Below are 25,185 nucleotides of genomic sequence, written 5' to 3'. Positions count from 1 at the left end.
TCTCTACTCCTGAGCTCTATTTGTCTCACTTTTGAGATAACATTGATAACATGATAACATTTTGAGATTACATTGATAATAAAACCCATATTTCCCTTTTCAAATTAACAGCTGGAATATCTTATTTTGGTATTATTTATAGCACATGTCCTTTCAAATTTATAGACAACACTTCACTTTGAAATGAAGAAAAACAAAGAAACAGCTGCAATCTTCACTGATTAACGTTTATTCGGTATTTTCTGAAATGAGCAAGAATTTAAGACGCCCATAAGCAATCAAATACAGCCACAAAAACCCCATACTGATCCTAAATAAGAAGCACTATGAGAAATACACAATATTTCATGAAACAATACTGTACATCAACAACCTTTAGGAAACAAACAACTTAAACCGTATGCTTAGTTTACTCACAATATAAAAAACTTTAACCTTTAAAGAAAAATATAGATTCAGTCCAATTGTAGGATCCAATCCCATGCCCACTGAAGTCAATGGAAGTTCTCTCACTGATTTCAATGTTTAAAGGATCATGTCCTTACTTTGCCTCAAGAGGCACTTTAATTATTATACAAGGCCTAGCCTGAATAACTATTACAAAAATGTCAAACATCAACTCAAGAGTATGTTTTAGCAACTTTCAGGAAATAATGGAGAAATAGGTTATCTATCCATGCATGGAATAAGGCAAAAGCTAATTCATTCAGATTAGGAATAATAATTTTTACTAGTTTCTTTTTCACAACACAAACATTTTAGACTTTTTTAATTAATGGATATATTATATATCATATTATGCTTCACATTTTTCCTACCTCTACTGAGAAAGCTGCCACTGACATGTCATAAAGAACTCCTTGTTAATTATTGTTTTCTGTTCCGTAACAACCACAAGAAACTCATCTGGGTTTAGTAATAGTGTCTACCAAGAAAAAAGCACACACTATCATAAGCTTATAGTTTATAGAGCTCAAGGTACATTAAAATGTAAATCATGAAGTTCACAAATTCTGTTTTAAAATATTTTTCCAAACTAAAAGCTGCAGAAAATTGGTTCTTAAATATTCTACAGAAAATTCTGAAGCATCTAATGGTTTAAATTACTTATGCTTTCTTCTTAAAAATATTTAAATTAGGTTAGTAGCCCATCCTTTTGAAAAATAATCCAAAAAAGATACACTAGATTACAAATCTTTTGTCTTAATCAGTGTAACCAAAGGTTTGTCATCTGGGCTGTAATCTTCATAAGCAATGGGGGTTGCATCATACATTGCAGGTCGGGATTTCTTGCCAAACCTAGAAACAAAAGAAAACTTCTTGTGACAAACAGAAGTATTAGAGTTCATGGCAACATCAGACTGAGTTATGGAATGTGATCAGAAACAAAGTCAGAGAGCTGAGATAAACTCTAAATTGTGTTGCAACATGTTAGAAGTACAGAAGTTTAAATATCTGAACTGTGACTCTTGAAATATATGTATGAAATAAAAAAAAAATTAAAAATCTTCTTGCAATCAAGAGACAGATTCCATATCAAAGGCTACAGGAACTCTGCTGTGGAATTCTGCAGTATCAGAATATGGGAAGACTGTAGAAGATGAGAGGGCAGAATTTTATTTTCGAGCCTGCTCTGACAACCAATATTGAGGTCAGATCATAAATATTTACAAGAGGTAAATAATAGGCAGCTATGTAACTTGCATTTGGAAAGGCAGTAGCTGTGTACTGAATTGAATTATAAAGCTTTAAGCAAGGGCATTTGAAAAATTAATTTTAAGTCTTTGCTCATCTGACATCCACTTGAGAAGGACACTCAAATTATCAACGTGCTGCACGCTGTTTGCAACACTGGCCATATTAATGGCAGTTAGGGTATTACAATACCACATAAACATACTGATCTAGCAAAGGTTCACAAGCAACAGAATCACATGAGCAGCATCCTGGGCAGCCATTCCTGCTAAGAACCAGCTGTATCTGCCTGTGCTGAGAACTCTCAGGCTCTGTCATTGTGGACCCAGTGCTGGCATGTCCAGGACCCTTTTAGAAGACTTTGCACTGCATGGAGAGTCTTTCACCCCTCTGATCATTTATTAAGATATAAAAGCAGTGCTAAAAATGCAACTCCAAAGAGGAAAAAGTACTAAAGTGTTCTGGTTACAATTACAGGAATTTTAAATAACAAAACAAAACAAACAAAAAAAATTCACAGGAAGATGAGGCAAAAAATGGTCAAATATTTAATAACACAGAAAGAGAAAGACTTATTTATGCAGCCATCCACACCAAGGATTTTTATCCATTTATATACTATTTTAAGCCTGTATTAATTTAAGTTGTGTGCACTGGGAGGTGAGACTCAGAAAAATTCAGATTTTTAGGATAATATTTAGCCCAAACCAAAATTAACTTGATTTTCTTCCAAGACTTTTACGCAACTTCCTGACTTCCAATTTCATTCTTGAGTGTTTTCAGTGATCTAGAATTGCTGACAAAACTGAAATGGCTGAAAGCATTATGATATATATGGTGAACATTTCATTTTTCAAGGTACTTCAGCTGTCAATAAGGCCACACTAGATACATTCCCATGCATGAATGTCTGCCTTCTTCTATAATTTGTTGTAATAAATACACACAGAGCACATTTTCTCATCAGCATCATGGTGGATAAACCTGATTCTTGGCAAATGAGATAAAATTTCAAGAATTGAATGAAGGAATCAAGTTAATGGCATCTTACTAAATCAGAGGCAGCACTGAATTCTGAATCACCCGTTTTCACCATCATTTTCAAGGATTTAAAACAAATAGATCTTTGCAGAGATACAAATGATGATGAACATTCTCCAGAGATGTAAGTCAAATTTTGACAGGTAGAGAACACATGGCTCATTGCACACAGTGAAGTAGTACAAAATTTATTCTCTTATGCAGGTCAGGGTTGACATGTGAACCTAATTAGAAAAGGCTGAGAAAAGACCACAGCACATGTGCAAGTAGTTTGTGGCCTGGTTGAGCCATCGAGCTGGTGGACCACATTGCCTTGATCAGGTGGTTCAGAAGTCAGTTCCTCCTCACAACAGTAAACAGAGTTAACACAAACTCAGAGGTTTATGTTAAAGACAGAATTGTTAAATGGGAAATCTTCATTCAGTGGGTGTGTGTCTGGTAGGACTGCACAACAATGCTTTGCTATCATTTAATTGATGGCATAAAAGAACACATAAAACAATTACTGGCACAATCTGCTAGAGGCAATGATTTAAGGGGTAATAAAAAGTGAGAAGGTGCAGGTCCCTGCTACAAAGTGTGCTGGATCAATCAATCACCTGCTTACAATGAATGCACATACAAACAAGTGAATAAAGATTTCTTCCAGGGCAATCAAACATAAGATTATACATCTAACAAAGGGTATAACACTGTGTGGGGAAATCTCAATCGTGGTAAGCACTGAGTCTGGAAAAAGACTGGAAGAACAAGATGGACAATCATTTTGACATTAGCTTTAGTGCCATACTCTGCCTGAAGAACAACTGTGTGCCTCCTCAGGAAGAGAATGAGAAGATTTATCTCCTCTGCATTTTTCAGAGAAAAGGTCAGGTGTGTAACTGGTACTGTGTCTTGCTTAGAACAACTGAGCTATAACCCTATAACAAAATTAATTGTGGTTGAGGATGTATATAAGCAATTGGCAGGTGATGTGGAGACCAGAGAACTTGTGCATGTGATAATACTTTCACAAACAGGTAGCTGACTGAAACCTGTCAGGAAATGGTGGGAAATGAGCCCGTGCTGACGTTCATCAGATTCAGAAAGCTTTGGACACTGCAGTTTAATACAGGAACAGGGAGAGTGTGGAATGTGCAGTGGAGAGGAGCCAGCCCTGCTGTGACAGGACAACCTAATCAGAGTCTGACAAACCAGACTCTTCAACCCACACATGGACGGAACAGGACAGGATGGGAAAGTAAAAATTTAAGAAACTACTCTGTAAGCAGTGTGTGAAGGCTACTGGAAATGGCATCTGGGCACACACAAAATGTACTGTAGTACAGTCTGTAACCAGATAATTTGTGAACTCAGTGTTAATGTTTTCTAAATTCATGATTCAGTTTCAATAACAGATCTTGGTTCCAATTCAATGAAGTCTTATGGGTACTGAAGCCAGTGATCAACTATTTCATTACACTTTCTTGCTTTAAAATGTATAAACTTTAACATAAAAGCAATATTTCTTTACTGCCCAAATAACGAATGTGAAAGACACCTGTGCTTCACCAGGTTAGAAAACTATCTAGTTCTGATCTGCTAATTCTAGGAACATTCATTAGAAGTAGACATTTATTAGTAATGAGCCTTGAGCACATTGTTTTTTTCTTAGAGCCAGTACTGGATTAGTAAATACAAAAATATAAAAAAAAATATTAAGAAAACAATGCTGAAAAACATGAAGAAATAATTTTAAAACAATTTATTTAATATGCAACAGGCATCCACACTGCCTGGACACCTACTGACTTTAACAGAAACTTCACATTTAAAGAAAAAGTAATCTATTCACTTTTCCTTAGGCCTCCATTTTCCAAAATTACTAATATGTTTGGGTATCTAACTGTGAAAGGGAATTATTTCCAGAAAATGCTGAATTTTCTATTATTTGAAAGTAGATCTTTTACATACAGCAATTCTGAAAATTCATATCTTGGTATTTATATATGTAGATTTAAGAGTTTATGCAAAAATAACTATAAAAGTTGTGCTCCTTTTCCTGGATTGAATTTACCAAAGCAGTGGTTTATATCTTTCTGAAACCAAAATAAACACAACAATCTTCACACTAAACCTCTGTGAATTATCTGACTTGGCAGCTCTATCTTGGATTTTTATAAGACATCCATTCTCTGAGAGACACAGAGAATTATTTGGAATGAAAACATTTATTTTCATTTGCATTAAGTAGAAACACCTTTTCCAAGATAGGGAAACCATTTATTGACAATAATGTAATTTCTAACTGCATAATAAAAAAAATCATCATGAATCTATCCCAGTCCAAGAACTTCTTCAAAGTTTATTTTACCGTGATGATAACTTGGTTTTTTTTAAACTTTTGCCTTCAGTAATAAGCAGAGTTTCATTCACAGTAATCTAGACAGTAGTGATAAAGACCTGAACTAATCCAGCTTCCAAGATTAGAAAGGTTTCCTACAGGAAATCTTTTATCATTTTCATTATCTGCCAGTGAAACGTAAAAGGCAAGACAAATTCTGACTGAAAAGAGCCTGCCTTGCTGGTACACTTTTCCTTGGTACCCTTAGATAGAAAGCTGACAATTTTGCTTTAAGAAATAAGTTAAGAAAACTCAAGTGTTTGACACTTTCTCAGAAGATGAATTCCAGTCCTTGGGAAAGTGCAAAGTACAACATCCCTGCTGCAGGAGCAGAGGGAGGTGTTTAATTTGAAAGATGAACAGTATCATTTTGCACCTTGCTCTCCACCCTTGGAGATGTGTAGTACATAAATGTAGACATTCAGAAGGCCAAATAATAAAAAAACTCTAAAGCTTTTTATGGGTCATAAACTCTGTCCTCTCCCAATACAGTACTAAAGGAAAAAGGGTTTCTCAGGGTGAGTACAGTGTGGAGATGCTGAGATTCTACTGGGAAAGACATAAGACTAAGTGGTAAAGGAGATTTCAACTTAAAAGAACACTGATTTTATGGCTGTGTTAAAACAACTATACACATCTTTCTTTTTAAAATATTTACCGACTAATGTATTTTGACAATGAACAAATGTTTTATTGTAAGCCTAGTTGGAACACTTTAAAGAGCTACTGCCCAAAGCTGTGCTGTGATTAACTGAGTCCGTGGGAATACCTCATCCATTCCAGGTACCTGACAACTTCAGTGGTGGTACAATTTAACCTATTTAACTTTCACTGAAACAGCACTGGAGCATTCAGAAAATGAATTACCAGCAGTCACAAACCAATATGCACACATTCCTCCACATCAGTGCACAGGAATGTGTCTCCCTTCATTTTTTTAAGAGCATTTTAATGGTAACACACAAACACTACGTTGGAATTTGAAGTGATCTTGACAAATCGAAGAAATGGGAAAAAGAAACTGCAAAAATGGAAGTTCTACCCTATTGAGAGAGATGTCAAACACAGACAAAACAACACTAACTGGGAAGCAAAATGACACAGAGGATCTCGGGGCAAGGAAAAATCTGTCACTAGTGTAATGCAAGTTAAAAAACAATAAAACAAACAAAGAAGAAAGTTTCTTTTTCAGATGTATGAAGAGGAATGCCACAAATAAGATGCAGGAGGTGATTATTCAGTTTATTTGGTACATGTAAATCTTCAGACAGAGAACAACTTCCAGCGTTAGGGACCCCCCGTCAAAATAAAAACGAGAAAGACAATCTGGAGTGTGTCCCAGGAAGACAATAAAGAAGCTGGCATGAACCAGGAGGAGATACTGGAAAAATGGGTTAGTTAAGTCCAAGGAAGAAAAAAATTGTTTTGCTTTTTATTATTAAAAAAAGTGGGGAGGGGGGAGCTCATCACCTGATGTACAAATGATACAAACAGTGATAAATTCTTCTTCATGGCAGCCTGAAGAGCAGTAAGAAAGAAGCAGTGTATTTCATAGCAAAGAAAATCCAGGTTGGATTTTAAGAAAGCTTTTTTTAACTCTATTCAACTCCTTTGGAGATTTTAAAACACGATTATTGGCATGGAGCTATTTAATGCATATTTAATGCTATATCAGTGCAATGGCTTACACTTCAGCTCTCAAATCCCTTCCAGTTCTACTTCTGTATAATTCTGACACCCAATGCCCTGTCTTGCAAGTGCTCCGTTAAAATTAAAAGTTAAAAAATTACTGTCTCTAGGAAAGGAAGTAAGAAAGGCAAACAGGAGCACAAAAATCAGTGAGGTGAAGAGAGTCTCACTAAATAATCTGGTAAATTAGTCACAAAATTCAATATGCCTTTGCTGTCTCATCATATTGCTTGTGTGTGTCAGTTAAAGAATCTGACAGGCTAAGAACCTTGCACTTCATCAGTTACACCAAATAAACCCAGAATAACTCCCTCTTTTTTCAAGGAGTTCTGCTGCATTATCACACTTCAGATGAGAACAGAATAGGGATCAAAAAAGAACTAAAAGCAATGCCAGTGATCCTGTCTTTGCCCAGTGAAGCCGCCCATTCATTCTCTGCCAACAGCAGTCAGATGCACTGAGCATGAACTGAAATTACGTATTGCAACAGATTTCTGCTAAATTACCACCCCCAGAACAAACCTGGCATGTCGGATAGAAGCAATTGCACTACTGAATTCACTGTCAATACTCCTACAGTTGTAAAATTCTTCATAGGCTGGTCTGGAAGAGCCCTGGTATTCGATGCGGCTGATGCGACATATTCCCACAATCAGGATGATCAGCATCAGGACAAAGGCTACACACAGGGCCCCGATGATGATGTAGAGGGAATGACGAGGCATATTTGTTAGACTCTCTGCCATATGCCCAGATTTCCACTGCAGATCTGCCAATAAGAAATAAAAGTTTATTGTTAATTAGTAGTTTATATCCGTCCCGCTGAATAGAACTATTTTATGGTATTCATTTTCAATATTGCTGACTTTTGAAGGTAGGGGGATATGTGATTTCTCAGGCTCTGTTACTGATACATCACCATGCCTAATATGCCACAAATTTGAACAGGGCTATCTTGAACCTTCACTCATCTTTTTTTGCAGATTTTAAGGTCATATGGGAACACCAGCCTAGTTCCATCTCCTATATAATCCAAGTCAAAGAAAGTCGTCAAGTTATGCTTGCATTATGTTATTTTATACTGTAGGCTCTCTAAAGGCAGGCTGGTTTTATGCAAAAGCTTCTAGTAACTCACCAATGCTCTGTGCAGTTTGTTCTAATAGTGAAGACTTCCACTAAAATCTTTTATTTAACCTGTATTAAACATGCTTTGTTTCTAATTCGAAATGCAGGCTTTCGTTATGCCTTTCTCCATCAGAGTTCAGAGACTTCAAAACCAGCACTTCAAGGACAAAAAGGGCATCTCATAAGGTCCCACAGTAGTGAGCCCACTAGAGTCTTTTCTCGAGCATAATTTTCCTGAGAGTCTCAAAGCAGACCTTAAAGTAAAGCTGCCGTGGAAGAGGCTTCTTGTATTTGTGTATTCCAGATTTTTATAAATATTCTTGACCCTCAAACTATTGCCTATCAATGCCAAACAGATTTTCTATCAATTGCTTATGTCCTTAGATCTGTTTTTCTCTAGCATGGATCAATGTATTTCTAATTAACCTGTACTTCCCTCTAGGGTTTGGTTTTGGCAGTCTTTTAAGCCTATGGACTCATGAATTATTTCAAACCAGGAACAGAATTGAATCATACTGACTACAGAAATCTGACACTCTGCAAAAGTTATTTCTAGGAGGTGACTGTTCCTTTTTCAAATGTACTTCTGCTTTGCTCTGGTTTAGAAACTCCCTATACTTAATCACAAACACTCTGGGAACAGGGCTACCAAGCATATGCTTTGGGACACTTAAGATATTCTCAGAAGTCACCTCTCAAGGATGTTGATGATGGCAGATAATTGATTCAAGCACCTGAGCTGAAATCACCAGTTTAGTGGTATGCATGGATAAAATCTCCATCTATGCTGGAAATACAGGGGAATGTATACAGACAGAAAAATAAATCCATTTTAGAGGAAGGTGGTGAGAAAGTCTGAAGCTGTAACATACCCAAGTGGTATTCACTTGGGCAGAGTGTGGAGAAATGGTTGCTCTTTGTCACAGTAATAAAGGTTACCCCAGAGCACCTCTCAGCTTGGGTTGCTTAGACTTTTTGTCCACAAATGTGAGCTGAGCTTACAGGACTGGCTGCTTGTTTGTGTTATCTTCTTCAGAGATCAGTAAAGTTTTGATCAGCCTGAATCATTCAGTGATTAAATGCTTCTAAAATGCTGTTGCTGCAGTTTGCCCAGTCAGGATATGAGGGAGAGAATACAGCTGTGCTCTGTGCTGTTTGGGAAGGGTTTCTATTTCTGTTCTGCAGCACATTTCTCACACCCAGTGGCTTCTGTCAGGTTGTCAGACTAGGCCAAATTCAGATCTAATGTGTGCAGATATATGGCAAGACAGTTTTGATTTAGATTCCATGTCTTCCATCTCTGGATGACAAAGATGAGAGAAATTTCTTCCTTTTTTCCTCACCAGATCAAAATACAAAGATTAAAAGTATATTAGAAAATATTAGAAAGAAAATATGATAGCTCAAAATCACAGTATTTTCAGTTGTTATATTAATGTTCATAAAATTAAGAATTAGATTTCAGTGCACACCACACGGTCTGCACTAGAAATTCTTCATAATGTTAGTTTTCAAGTAACCACATGGTTTGGCATACCTCAGCAATTACATTAATAATTACAAAAGTGGCAAAGGTAATGATATAAATGAATAACCAGCAGGAATTAGAGAATTCATATGAGACATTTGTAAGCATTTTTATACCGAATGCTTCATTAACTTTTTAGGCAAATGCATTTTGTTGTGAACGGAAGAATATCCTCTTTATAATGAAGACTAAATTAATTCTATTTAATTGGAACTGCTAACATTGGAAAGGACCATAAGATGATATCATAGATATCACAGTTCATTCAGGCAAACATGTCTAGTTTGTTGTATATACAACACTTGAAAATTCAGGAGAGCAGTTTGACAAGAAGATAACCCTGAAATCCTGTTAGGATAGTCACTTCAGGCAGCTAAACCAGCTGGTGAAAAAATTTGGAACTATTAATAATAGTAAATAGGGTGGTTCTACAAAAAATGACTAAGTACCAACAGCCTCCTTCATGGCTAGTAATAGAGAATCACAAAAGATAAAATGGGATCTATTTAGGTAAACAACTCCCAAACACCAGTTTTTTCTCCTCTTGAGAAGCCTGAAGCTTGGCTTCAGGTCTTTTTCTAGGTATCAGAGGGATGGTTCAATACAGAGGAAGTCAGTACACAGTGTTTAAATTTAATTTCCACCACAATATAATAAATATGACAAGAAGAACTAGAAAGATGAACAGAAGCAGATTTACTAATAAATTCAAACTTTAGAGCTCAGAGAAATGCACTGCCCCATTGTCTCCCCCAGTGAGATCAGAAGTGCTGCACCTGTTCATAAAAGAGCTGAATATAGCCTTTCTATATATGATTACAATTGGGTTCCCATCAATTCATAGCTCAGGGAAGGACAGTGAGTACAAAGATCTTCCCATGGCTACATAGATCTGTAGGAAAAAAATCTGCAGTTCAAGATTCTTTTAAATTCTTTCTGCAAAGTGATTTCTTCAAAACTCAATCCCTCTCTGTTTGCATAATCCTTTATATATCTGTTAAAATCCAAGTTCTTTAGGAAAGCTTCCACAGCTTTGCGTGTAAGCCACTGCATTGGTTAGAGAGGCTGTGTGTCCATATTTACACCTGCCTCTTGTGAGGCAACATGGTATCCCATAACAACACAGCATTTTACTTTGATGCTAAGGCAAAGTAACTTTATAGGGGAATACCGGAAACTTGCTGATGTGAGGCTTATTGAAAAAAACATTGGTAACCCCCAAATTTTAAACTTAGTTGTTCTTCAAAATGTATCTTTTTGTGGCTATAAAAAGATTTTTTTTTCCTGTTTTCATTCTTTTAAGATCAATCCAAACCAGAACTTTTCACACTGCATTTTTATACCTCCTCTATTATTATTATATACATGCACTCTATTAACTATCATCATTTGTTGGATAAAAACACAGTTCAACTTCTTCAACTGGGTACAATTGCCATGAACAATACCATATGATTTATTCTCTCCACATTGAGGTGGGAAAAAAAAGTTCTAACATTTCTCGTTGAGAATCAGCCTTGCAGTGTTATTAATGCCAGTTAACACTCAGATATTCCCTGCTTCCTGTCATAGTCACAAAATAAAAGAACGTGCATCCTTAAGAGGGGGAAGCAGAATTATTTGAGTAGCTGGACAGTAGAAAAGGCTCCTTCCACCCTCTATTTTGCTTCTCTCATTTTCCTGTGTGTTTATATGCACATCACTATGTCTCTGTGGTGCAAACACACTCTTCATGATCAGAGCATGACAGCCAGAGGACTCCAGGACATGCACCACTGAATTTGGAGAGCACGTCTGCAGGGCTCAGAGAGCAGGTGAGCCTTTGTATATCCCTTTGGCATTCCATAACATAACAGAAGTGTAATTGGTAGTATATGAAGGTACCCCAAGAAGTGTGTTTCCAGGATGATTATTGCTTTCTCCATGAAAAACTCAACTGTCTGTCAGTCCACTACTTATTAGCTAAGGCTGGCAGAATTATATGGCCTTGCTGATCAGCTTGGACATGAACATTTCAGGTGTCACTAACAACAGCCTTGTGAGTAAAAGCTCATCTGAGCACCTTTTAGCCTCAGTAACATGGCACACAGGTAGCACACAGCACTGTGCTCCCCATACCCCATGGCACACAGGGAAGTGTGGGTGCCATTCACAGAGACAACAAAAAGTCAGTGCTGTCACCACCTCTGGGCTAGCTAGGAATGGTCTTCTGAAGTCTTTGTTTGCAACAGAAAGCACTGGAACTGAATTTACAGGTTTGAAGTAAGGACTAACATCAAGAACTGAATCAATTTTTAAAAGCAGTCGATATGTTTAAGTAAAAGAAAGTAAAAAATAAAAGCTTCATATGCTTCTCACGTAAATGAGATATAGAAAACATTTTTTATTCCGGCCTTTGTGTTTATTTTATTAATCTATCACCTATTCCTGCACCATTAACTGTGCTAACAAACTTGTATATCTGTATAATGACTCAAAGGGATCTATGACCACAGTGCCTGAAGCATTCAAGCAGTTAAATACACAGCTGAATTCCCTAGTAAAGACAACATCTCTATCCCAGGAACAAGACATCAGGGAAATACGAAGCAGCTCTGTGAGCAGCACAGCTAATGAAGCCGAATTTCCATTTTAACTCTTCCACAGTTGGGCTTCATTCTTTCTGCCTCTCATGGACTCTCCACTGCTCCATAATGGTGCACTTACAGTGAAGCTTCTCTCTAAACTAAGAAGCAAGATCACACTGAAGCTGTTCCTTCTCTAGGCCCACCAGTGGAACCTCTCTAAGGCTTACTAAATGCTTCTTTCTAACAAATTTGCTGGAAATTGGCCTATGGATGGAAGAGTTATTCCTTAAAGAATTGGTAAGTGCATGCACAGACAAGTCACAGCACAATTACACAGAACTAGTTTCCTTAGGTAAGCAAGTTCAAAGTTGTTTTGCTGAAACACCGCTAAAACTACAGGTGCTCAGAAGTCAAAACAAATATGTTAGGGCCATGCTTATAGGGCTATGGAAGTACATTTTACCCAAAGTATGAAAGTAAGCTCTGAAGCACAAGCACAACTAAAAGACAAACTGCTTAGTGCCCAGCTGTGAGCCAGCATCTCTGACAATCTGGTCCAGCACATCTCAAAATAGGATGCCCAGAAACGGAACTTTTTAACTTTCATAGCCCCTTCTGAAATGTTATGGCCTAAAACAAAATGAATTTAACATGATTTTGATAATTTGCACATGATTCAGAGTATTTGTGCGGATAGAAAGAGACAAGTATACATTTCTTTAACGTAATATATCATTTTTAGACATTTTCAGAGAACTACAAAACTTACGTATTTCACAGTTTGCACCGACCCATCCATGAGGACAATGGCAGGTGTAGCCACCAGGCTGATCCATGCACGTTCCCCCGTGGTGACAGGGGCTGCTGTCACAGTCGTTTACATCGATCTCACATTCTTCACCTTTAGAGGAGAAAAAACCAACAAAAGCCACAGTTCTATATGGCTGGTACCTGACACAGCAAGTACATTGTCAGCAGTGTAATTTCTCTCTTGCTGCAAAACACCTCATAGTGCAGTAGCATCCTTATTCTCAGAACATCAAAAGTGTTCCAAGAAAGAAGTATCTTCATTCTGTCAGGTGAAAACAAAGTCTGAGGACTAAGGCATTTGACTAACCTCACACAGACTCTGTATCTCATTTCTCTAAATATATGTGCCATCCCAAGAAAATGTAATATAACAGTTGAACACGTATATTCTGACATGCTACACAATAATATAGATAATCAGTGCCTCTGAGAAACAGACATTGTACAATAGGAAGCTAATTCTTTTCCAAAGAATGCCCTTTAATTAGTACAGATCAAAAAGCACAATTTGATCAATAAAAGAGTTATGGATGATTTTATCTATTACTATCACATTAGATATTACCTTACATGACTGACAGAGCATCAGATTGTAAATTATCTTAGCAACAGATATTTGGATTACACCAGTCATGTCAGTCTAAATACAAGGCCAAAGGATTAAAAGGGCTTCTTACCAGGACTCTGAAAGTGTAAATTGATTCATAAAAAGCACTTTAGGGCTTTTAGCAATTGCATATTAAGGTAATGGAATAAGTTGTTTCTTGAGCACAAAGTAACTAAGGTCAATTTTAAAACATTTTTCAGTTTCAACAGTGTCCAATTAGTATACTGGCTTACCTGGAAGTCTTCAAAATGATATTTTTAAAATGCAATCTAGTGTCAAGTAGTAAGGTCATAAGGCACATTAAATAGCTTAGTAAAGTCTCTTTAGTAATAGGCTTTATTTGCTACAAAGTTCAAAGCAGCTGCAAGTAATACCAAGAATTTTCCATTCTCATTAGACTGACTACAATTCAGCAAAGTCCAAATTAATGTGCTTCTTGAAGAGACCCAGTCTGACTTGGTATTTGTCTTCTTTTGGACATGGTGAACACTGACAGGCTGATGTTCTGTGTAACATACAAATCACTTGCCTGCATATCCAGGTGCACAAACACAGGTAGCATTTAGACCTTCGCTGTCACAAGTGCCACCGTTCTGACAGTTGATGTTAACACAAGGGTCTTTGTATAATTCACAGTGCCTTCCTGAAAAGGACAAATCAGTAATTGCCATTACCATGACAGCATGAAATCAGTACATGCAATAACTTGATTTCACCTGGATGAATGTGCAGTCTCCAAACCTGTCCTATGTCATAGGACTAAAGTTATGTATTTTATGCTGGCTAAACTTTTTACACACATGCCTCTTCTTTGCTCTTCCCGCACAGAGGCTTTGGGGTAAGAGAGGTAGAACAATTTCTGCTGAGAACTACCCTATGAAAAACAATGATATAATAAAGCATAATCTGATCACCTAATTACCTAATATTCTTCAATAAAATGTAAACAATAATTGTCTTCAGTAAGCAAGAATTTTATGTAATAACTTACGTAATAAAACATACCACCATTCTGATGCCTCATTACCTTTTGCAGGAAAATGAGGAATATAACTAAGGTAATAAAAAGAAATTAATTTATTCAAATGGATAGTTAAAAGTGCATAATTGGGTGGCTCTACTTCATGCCACTTTCTTCATTCTTTCATGCTCAGTGTAGGCTATGTGAATTCAGCAGCTTTGCCTTGCAGAAGACACTGTAAGCTGCATCTGGCATACAGAACATAAAACTCAGCAGATTCCCACCTGGGGATAGGCAGAGGGACTCTAGTGCCACTGCTACATGCATCAATTTCTTGGGATCTACTGTTCAGATAAAACTAGAAAAATCAACACATGAATGATTTAATCTGTGCATAGATGGCACTGAAACATATCCATGTGAAAAATGAATGATTACTGAGACTTCATTTATAATGTATCTACTACCGTGAAATTAACTTTTACTTAAAGTATCTGCTTAAATTTATCCATTAATTCAGGTTTTAAGTCTAAATATAACTCCTATTGCCATTCTTTGCTTGGGAATGAATCCAAAGTGACCACAAAGTGAATACTTAGCTAAAATCCTAAGTTATCCCCAAGTTTTCCCATTCCTATAATTCTTAAAAGAATTTCAACAAACCGGAGAGCAGGACTGGGTTCTGAATGCTTCTGTGTGATAATGCTTAAAAATTACACACACATTTTTAACTTTATAAAGTGAGTCATGTTTCTAAATCCTTAGTGTCCTGCAAACTGTAAAGATGCACAACCCAAAACCTTCCGTGATTCTGTGATTCTATGATGGTCAATAGAAGCATAAACTCATATTGTTTATTTTGCATAAAAACTGCTTTGGCATCAGGGGAATGTTTCTAATAATGAGATAGTGAATGATTATGTTGCTTGTGGAGATTACAGAACCTACAGTGATGGAGGGCTAGAAGGGGTTAAACAGATACATATGTAAAGTGGATGTGCAGCTGATCCTGTCTTACTCCTTCCCAATCTCTTTCACGAATACCAAAAGTGTTGCACAAGAAGTTTGCGACTTTGAATTTGGAGAGCCTGAGTGAATGACTGAAAGGAATTAAATTAGTTCTCTAGTATTCAAGACTGCAATTATGTACAGCAATGCGAGCTTATGTGAGTTACATAAAACAAATAAAACCATGAAACCAATCACCTCAAGTTAATCGTGAAAACGAAAAACATACATAAAAGCAACTTATTTTAAATATATATATATATACACACACGCACATACTTACTCACTACAGACCTGTCGAAATAATTTTGTTAACATTTGCAGTGTTAGTAGCAAAAAGGCAGAGCAACTCTAGTTGAGCATCCTGCAGCTGCAGGAAGGAGCCAGCAGAGCCAGCAGCTCCCAGATACCTGCTGGCACAAACTTCAGTCCTGCATGGCAGCTCTTGTCTATCTGCCAGCCAGGGGGGATGGAGGCAGAAGGGGGCACTGCAGGTGGGGATGTCTGGGTTGGTGGTGCTAAAATGGAGGCCTCTGATGACCCACAGAGTATCCTGAGCTGGGGACCTCAGCTCTGTTCATCAGTGTCACTGAACACCTGAAGCACTGGAATGATGAAAGCTCAGCAATCAGCAAAAAGTGCTCACAGGAGCAGGCTCCCTGCTCTCACTTAAAGTATAATGTGCTGTGCACACTGATTTCAGCTGCATGGACAGGTTGGATGAGAACAGAAGATGAAGTCATAACATTGTGGTTAAATGCTGTTTAAACTGTCATGAAAAGCTGATGGTCATTTCCTCACTAAGTCTCTAAAATGATGAATTCTGCATCTATTGTCAAAGAGCAGTGCAATCACCAGCATGAAATACATATTTAGCCTCAAGCAGCTGTTAAGTGAGCATTACTTATCCGCACAGCTAAGGATTGATACGCTTAATGAGAAAATGCTAGAGCAATGTTCCTTATAGTCATTCTGTGTAAAATATATGTATTTTTTAAATACTAATATCATATAAAATTACATTAAAAATATTCTCACAGCATGATTCAAAACAGAATACACCAAAAAAGTATCATTTCAGCCCTCCACAGAGGGATGTCACAGACCATTGATACGTGTTAATCTGTTTACAGCTGAAATATACTGCGAGATGAAAGATTTTGTAGAGCCAAACATATACTCTTCTCATCTATTTTAGAAATTACTTAGGAAATGCCAAAGACCAATTCCATTTGAACATATCTAAAAGTAGCTGCAGTTAACATGGGAAACCAATCACAGACCTACTTCTCTCTCTGGGCTTTACAGTCTTTTAAATGAACAATCAAGACAAAACTTTCATTTCTACTTCTTTGTGCTAATCTATTTTAAATACTAATCTTTTATTATTATTTTGTTTTTAGCTCAGTTAACTGGAGAAAATTAATTAAAAAATAATTTGGAAAGCTCTCCACGTGAAAGCCCCTAAAAATAACTGATGAAAAAGTCTATTTGACAGTTATGTTTTGTTTTAAAAATTCATCACTTTCTAACATATCTTAAAAAGAGAGAAGCCATTTGTCCCAGACAAGGACATGCATTCTCACAGACGAGATAAATCTAAACTATTCATTTGAATAAAGACTATGGGATCAGGATCTATCCTGTCATTTCTTTCCATTAATTTTACATGAAGGATTTATTTCTGCTCAGTGAAGGATGTCGTATATGCCTGTTTGTAACAGAACTTATCATAAAAAAAAATACAGAGAACAGTTGAAAAGGTAAGAGACAAACCCATCCTACCTTCATACTCAGCAAGGCACACGCACTCGTAGTGGTTGGCGAGGTCTCTGCAGGTGGCTCCGTTCTGGCAAGGTGCAGAAAGGCATTCATTATATTCCTCTTCACAGTAAAGGCCATGGTAACCTAAATCCCATGAAGAGGAAATAAAACAAGCCATGAAACACTTCCCAGTAAAAATTTACAATTAGGCGACTACAGACTCCGGGCAGATGCTTGCTAATTTAAATATACTGCACAGACAGATATATGTTAAGATGCTGATTTTAAAGGAATCTGCTCCCCGGGTGAAAATTACCAAAAAAACATTGGAAGCACAATGTTCTGAGAGAAACCCCAGCCCCTGTGACAAACCACAGCGAGGCTGCAAGGATGGAGGCTGGTGGCAGAAGCCACTAGCAGCAACATGAATATCTGCACTCTGATCGTAAAAAGGAATACAGGAATACTGATGTATCACCCAGCTCCCTTGGATCCTTGCATCACAGCCACTTTTCATCAAAGAGGTGATATAATAGTATAACAGTTGTTAGAATGATAATATGTTTTAACTTCAAAGCTGTACAATGTCAAAACACTGTAGAAGCATTAAGGTATTTCCATTTTTACAGAGTTCCCAAGCCATAGGCAGGTATTACAGCCTGATTAGGCAGACACAGAAAGCAGAGGCAGAGAAAAGACACCTGTTAACAGCTACTGAGTCATTTGTATCATGAGGTAAGAAAAAGGAGTTAATCCACTTGAAACAGGATTTTTTTCATTACTTAGTGTGCCATACAATCATTAGTTTCAACAGAAGTTGAAATTACTTTCTAGACATAGTGCATCAGGTCAAAGTAGTACCTACTCATATTAAGTAACAGCATTAATTAGTGCAGTGTAACAGAGTAAATAAACAAGCTGTAATGCTAAAATATGTTTGCCTGATACTATTTGTTTCTTGGTATTAAATATGAAGAATCATTTTTGTCATTTTGAAGGTCATTTTGAAAACTACTATTTTTGATACCAAGAAGCTTTTTTAATTCTTCTTCCATAGATCCAGGTTTTATTTTTGTAAGGAAAAGTTTCCTCTCTTATTTCTTATTACTTTTCTTTCTTTCTTTTTTCCTTCTTTTTTTTTTAATTTTTTTTTTTTTCTTAAGGTAAGGGACTTTCCAATAGCGGAAATAATGTCTAAATTTATAGGCATTTAATACATTAACAAAAACCATCCATTGAAAAGGTGAGGACTGAAATTGTAGCCAATACTGTTGTCCACAGAGTAATGTCAGACACTTTGTATGTGGTGGTTACTGCACACCCTTTTTCCTCTCGGCCTATTATTTTATAATATTTGCCTGATACTGAAAACAATATAGACTGGGATTTTATTTGTTTTAAATGATGGCTGGCCTCTATCTGTGAGCTTTTCTCAATGTTCTAGAAATTTCATTCTAATAAAGGTCTGTTTTACACATTTCAAAAGGTAGTTTCAAATATGCCTTCATATTAAAAGCCGTTTCACGAAGAACAGTCATACAGAGAAGATATGTCATGGTAGGTTAACAGTGCATAAGAACACTCTTCCCACCCCTGCCACGGATTAATTTGGTTTAAATCAGTTAAATATCTAACCTTCTTAACTCATCAGAGCTGATATTCCCCTCAACCTTAATGATCACATCATAATACCAAGAATATGTACTTATAGTCTATGATACAATACTCTGCACTGGAACAGTGTTCATACAGAGGGCATGAATAAAGATGCCAGGGAAAAGGCCTAAAATATAAAGTGAGTGTAAGATTCTGCAGTGTGATTTTAGTTCTTCAGATAATCTCTAGTTAGTAGCAAAACTCATGAAGAACCAAGGAGAGGGGCAAATTCTCATTTTAGTAAGTGACAATCTGTATTTGCTCTCCTGGTCTACATTTTCCCCAGAATTCTCAGAGAATCATACAAAATAGGACAAATGCCACCTCCAGGCAGTACTTGCATTCCCTCTCTCCATCCCTATTATGGATAATTCAAAACAAAATTTTAGGAAGATACCTTAGTACTACTCAAGATTTTATATACAGTATCATCCATTTCATTCTGCAAATTGTTCTTTCATATGAAATAGTTTATTGGACCAGTAGCTTATTAAGAAACATTTCAGAACCACTTTTGCCAAAGCCATAGCCAGGCAATACAGAATTAATTATTCTAAACATTATGGGGTTTCTTACTAGCCTATGATGAAGTTTATCTAGCTCATGGTTCTATGAAATATCCTTATGTGATAAGATCTGTAGTCAACATATAAACCGCCAAAATCAGCAAACTTAAAAGAAAAACAGATGGGAATTCCCAGTGTTCAACATTCGACATTTTCAGAAAAAACGTTTTCCACTTCTCACCTTTCAAAGGGAACGAAGGGAATTTGTGACTGAATACTTGCCTGGTTTCCAAAATCAATATGAATTATGGTATCACCTCCTCAGGCTGCAGGCAGCCCACACTGCCAGACACTGCACACAGCGAGGCAAAGATGTTTTCTCTCTCCACGAGAGGGCAGGTCTCGCCCACACACCATTTCACCCTCATCGTCCTCACCCCGGTGCCAGCAGCTTCCTTCTGCTGGAACTGCTGTGATGGAGAAAGTTCTGCTGTGGGACCTGGCACCAGAGGGAGAGGCTTGCTTCTCCTCGTGGAGCTAAGAGGCACCGTATAACTCTTAATGAGCATTTCTCGTTGCATTACTGCTTTTAAATTATACTGATATATAAATCATGTAGTATACTGAATTCAGATATATATCTTCAAAAAGACTACATAAAAAATTTCTTTTCTTCAAAGAATTTAGATTGAAACAGGGGAATTTTTCTTAAATAACTTCAGAATAAAGAATTCTAGTGGAGTTGCTTCCTCTCTTTCTAAAAACGTTACAATTCTGTTGCTTTTAAATTCACAGCCAATGCCAAACACAGCTTTTCTGTGGTGTGTAACATTTCTGTGGACATATTCAGAAAGAAAGAAACAATTTGTACATTAACAACACTTCTCCTGCTACTGTGTCCTGAACTGGGAAAAAAAATACATTAGGCAATGCAGCTTCAAAAAGGGCAACTTCTTTTTTCCAGGTCACTTGAAATTGGAAAAGCCTTCAATAACACCCTCTTCATGAACTCAATCAGAACTCAACAATGAAGGTCCCACTCTGATTTGCTCTCTTCAGAGGCTCGGGAATGGACAGGGAACCTAGGAAAAAACCTAAAATAAAGATGTCCCTACGTTACCTCTTTTCCCTCTATGTGACAGTTCCTCTGCTACTGGTCTTTACAAAGGCAGAAACGGATCTGTTGCCATCCTCTTCTCGATTCCCAAGTTCTTCTTCCTCTTTCTTAAGCAACAGGGAGGCTGCCTTGAAGAGGCTGGGTTATTTTTCTGATGCTGTCTGACATGGCCTTCAGAGCCCTACATGCTGAACTGCACTGTCTTTGCATATGGTTGTTAAAAACTGCAGGAGAAAATGGGAAAGGAAGCATGCAATCTGTGTCATGCAGGATGATGAGGAGAAGCCATGGGCTTTGTCAAAAGCTTTGAGAGCAGTTGACAGCAAAAGATACAGCATAGGAACCTCTTGAGAATATCTGCACTTCCAGGTTAAAAAAAGAGAGGCTTACTCTGCTTTTATAAATCAACAAAGAACAAAGCTGAAAGCATTTGAGCCTTTTTAGACACTAGCTCCTCAACTGTGATTCCCACACCTAACACTTCACCAAATCAAGGAAGCAGAACATAAAATTCCATCTTTTTGGGAAGGCCTAATGGAGTACAATGTGAGAGAGCTCTAATTTGTAGGGAACAGCATCAGTCCACATATATGGCTGTTCACTAACAGAGTTATATAGTCAAGGAGCATGCTATATAGTCAAGAAACAAATGTGTTCAGTGTAAGTTTGAGTTTATGTAACAATTAAATAAGAGAAAGACAGAAGACTGCTCCAGATGGCAGGAAGGTAGGAAGGCATGCTCACCAGCCATGGCCAGATTGCATGGAAGGTTGTCTTAATGTAGAAGTGGAAAAAAGATGAGGAAACAGAAGCAATAAAGGGAAGACAGTCAGGAACTGGAATTAACCTAAAGTCACTTCTGCTGGAGCTTGCATACCCTGCCCCAGTTCCAAAATGTAGGAAGGGAAAAGAGAGAGAAAAAAAAATTGCTACTGCTACAGACAAATGTTGCACTGGCCTCTGCAAAGGCACTAAGACAAACCAGTGTTCCCAGAACCACCTATCAAGTTGCATGAGCAGAAAATCCAGGGAAACATACTTCATGGTACCACTTCTGAAGTTGCCACCATTCTTCACACCTTGTAGAATTTTTTCTGAAACTCCTCTTTTCTTTTTTCAAATGTTCTATATATGCCAGTATATATGTACATATATATATATAAAGTAGAGGGCAGGTGTTAATGTCTGTACATGTGCTTTGCAGTATTAAAATCTATACCCCTATATCTTTAAGAAACCCAAATGCAAAACTTTGCTCCAATATTAAGTTATGCAACTTCTAGATAGATTTCTCCACTTGGACAAGTCAAAGTTAAAAATACTATATTAAATATTTGCATTTTAAATTTATAACAGCAGCTGTATTAAATTAATTGAGTATAAAGAATAAAAAGGTTTAAGATAAAAGGTTTAAGAGGGGAGGAAACTCCTTTGAGATCCAGGGACTAAATGTTCTACGAACAGATACAATGGGGTCTCACTGGTCTCACAAAACTGGTACTAGATGAGAAATCCAACTAATGAGGACAAGAATTTTCATCTGAATTAGTTCTTTAACATGAGGTAAGCATGAAAACACATGATACAAACTACGAATCTAATGTTCAAGCACTGAGTATTTCTTTGTCACCTGTAAAGGGTCAGATGATGAATATTTATAACTGGGGCATGGAAGCATATAATTAAAGATTTAAAGGTAAAGTTTCATGTGCAATTGAAAAATCATACACACAACACAAAGTAGATATAGTTGAATAGGCTTGGGAATTCCACAGAGCCCCTCAGCAGACATTTGAAAAAATAGTATATTCAACTTTGAAATAACTTACACTTCTTTTCTCCCATTCAGTAAACAGGGACATTAAAAAGTACTAGATTGCTCTCCAAGTTAAGTTACACAAATTAACTTTCCTGTACAAGCTAGTAGATGATGGAGATTATTTTTAATGACACCCTCAATGAAAGCCAACACACAAAAAACAATCAGTAGTAAATTCCTGATTGTGAATGTTCTGCAAATTGTGCAACTATGCAAATATAACTACTATCATTTATCATTCTTCAGATCTGTACCCTGGCCCAAAAAACATGGAAACCAAACTGCCTACCAAGCAAGGAGACTTGCAAAGACCTTGGGATAATCGGAACTGTTTAAAAGTCCTCTCTTGTTTAATTTTTGAGGCAGAAGTAACACAGATGAAAATCCAACTGACACTGTGCCTGCTAGTAGAAACAGTGCATAAAGGAAGGATTGCATTCAGGTCACACACATAAGCAAAACTCTGCAGCACTTTTCTTCTCTAACAGGAAATTATATCCTCTGTAAAATACTTAAAAAAAAAAAAAAGAACTAAGGGAAAAAGAAAGAAAAAGAACACGACACCCTAGAGCTGAACACAAAAATATGTGGCAGGTTCTAAAGTTTTTAGAGCCATAGGTTTCAGATGTACCAGATAACCAACACAGAAGAGAGTTCTAAAAATGTCAGTTAATAAACTTTTACATATATATATATATATATATATATTAAAAAAAATAATGTATAGGAATTAAGGGACATGTCTGAAACACTCCTGTTCAAAGAAGCCAGTGGTCTAGGAGCTGGCACACCAATGCTGAGAGCCTGCAAGCCTTTCTGGCTCTGCCTCGTGGTCAGGAGGCAGAGACCATTTCTTTCCTGCTGATGTGTGGCAATATCTTTATTATTAACCCTTGATAATGCTACTAAACTGCACACAAATTTCATTCATCTGCTTTACAAGTAAAATGACAGAGACTGTCAAAGTCTCTTCAGGCAAAATTGTAGATAGAATCCAGCTTCTTAATATAGCAGAGACTTACCTCATCCACTCTAGTGAACTGTTTTGCAATAGAGATACTAAAAATGTGGTAGGCCATGATCTGTAGTCATTACTTTAAGGGTTTTTTTTTTAGTAATTGCAACCTAGGAATCCTCAAATTTAATTGCTCTTATCTGCCTTACACACAATAATTATGCAAACTACCAGGAAAGTGTGTCTCCTAAATGATGATCTACACAGAATAGACTCCCAATTATCTACTATCCCTTTAACTCATGGGGAAAATCTCTGAAGATAATTGGTTCAAATTCTACTGCTATGACTTAAAAAAAGTCCGTAGCAGTATGTTCATAACAATGAAAAGGCATAAAAGAAGGAAACAAATGATCCTGTCCATTTCTATCTTGCTACCACTTACGTGCAGTTTTTCAATGATCTTCTGAAATAAGCTACCCAGGTTTTTAAACTGATAGATTAATGACAAGCTCACATAATTTGGTCTTTAGGTTCACCTCTACATGAAGCAAGTAATGCTAGTTTTAAAAGTGAAATTTACAGCAGCCTATAAAATGTTTGGAAAAAAAGAAATCTTTTTTTGAACTTCAAACATGGAGCAGCACAAAAGAGTTCAACTAAATAAGAGCTGAATGCAACCTCTATGGCTTCTCATCTGGCTAACTTTTAAATGCACAAATATTATTTAAATAAGTTCCCATAACATAGGAGGTCTAGGACTATTTCTAAGTCCTGAGACACACAGAATTAATTTGAACAAACTTAACCATCAACTTCTAATCAGGTTTAGGTGAAAAAGTTAAGAAAAAAAGGTTTTATTTGTCCAAGAATATTTAATTAGCTTTTCGTTGTTTGAACCACAAGCAAAGAATGTGCTAAAGAACATTAAAACTTCCCTGGTTTACTTAGAAAGAGAAATGTCTAGTTTTTCCTACCATGGATGACTGGGGAAGGGGCACCTGTGCTGGACAGCTCCCAGTGCTACAGAAATTGGTTCCCTTTTGAGAACAGACATTTTAAAGAAAAATTTTTTTTTACACTATTTCAGAAATTCAGGTTTCTGTTGACTCATCTTCCCATCACTTATACAGGTAGAGTATCTCTGCCTGTGTTTTGATTTTTACAATTTAAAGCATTTGAATCCTGACAATTCTTCTCAGAACTTCCCAGACCATACACAGAACCAGGAATCTTAGAAATGCTCATCATCAGTCTGGTTTTTACAGTCATCTGTGGTTTCAGCCATATATTAACAACTGTTTAAAGATCAAGATATATTGATACATTTTGATCACTTTCCTTGCTGTCCAACATTAGGCAGCTTCTCAACTCGTTTGTTTTTCCACCATCTGTTGGGATGTTTCTTGGCCACACCCCAATGGCTTGTAACATTCCATAGCTAGAAAACAGTAGTTTTCTGTTATGAATCCAAACAAGTTAACAAAATACTCACCAGCCAAACAAGGAATAGACTGATGCTACCAAATAACTCTCACAGTCCTACCCACTGAGCACTTTTTTCCTGTATTTCTGGATTTTTTTTTTCCTAACTTCAAGTTTTTTTCCCTATTCATTCCCTATGCTGTTTAGTCCTTCAGGGGGGCTGATTGAGGAGAAGAATATCCAAAATGAAGGAGTAAATATTAAACTGTTAAATACTAATTCCTAAAAAGGAATGTAGGAAAGGAGCACTTGGCAATTTCAAATACCTTCAATCAAAATGATACTTTGTCAGACATGGAACCAGTTATATGGTATGAATTCCAGTTTATACTTTCAGTAAGACAGGATATGCTGGTTCTATTTAAATACAATAAGGTCTATTGCCCTTCATCTCAATACCTTGTCCTTTTCTCTAAGGATTCCTGTATTATGCAAACAAACAGCAAAGGAATTAAACATTTAAAAAAGG

At 36.8% G+C, this 25,185-nt stretch overlaps 1 protein-coding gene across 1 annotated transcript in view; it reads right to left on the bottom strand.

The window, feature by feature from the left end:
• Positions 1-209: 209 nt before the first annotated feature.
• DNER (delta/notch like EGF repeat containing) overlaps positions 210-25,185 on the bottom strand; it is a 119,190-nt gene continuing 94,214 nt past the window's right edge. The window contains exons 9-13 of the mRNA XM_032697369.1: positions 17,200-17,322; positions 13,975-14,088; positions 12,798-12,929; positions 7,331-7,577; positions 210-1,299 (exon numbers count right to left, since the gene is read on the bottom strand). Coding sequence (XP_032553260.1) covers positions 1,188-1,299; positions 7,331-7,577; positions 12,798-12,929; positions 13,975-14,088; positions 17,200-17,322 — 728 coding nt within the window. The 3' untranslated portion in view covers positions 210-1,187. The remainder of the gene's footprint in view (positions 1,300-7,330; positions 7,578-12,797; positions 12,930-13,974; positions 14,089-17,199; positions 17,323-25,185) is intronic.

Source organism: Chiroxiphia lanceolata, chromosome 10 (assembly GCF_009829145.1).
Source record: "Chiroxiphia lanceolata isolate bChiLan1 chromosome 10, bChiLan1.pri, whole genome shotgun sequence".
Taxonomy (NCBI): Eukaryota; Metazoa; Chordata; class Aves; order Passeriformes; family Pipridae; genus Chiroxiphia; species Chiroxiphia lanceolata.
The sequence above is the reverse complement of the archived record's forward strand: the minus strand, read 5'-3'. Positions and strand labels throughout refer to the sequence as shown.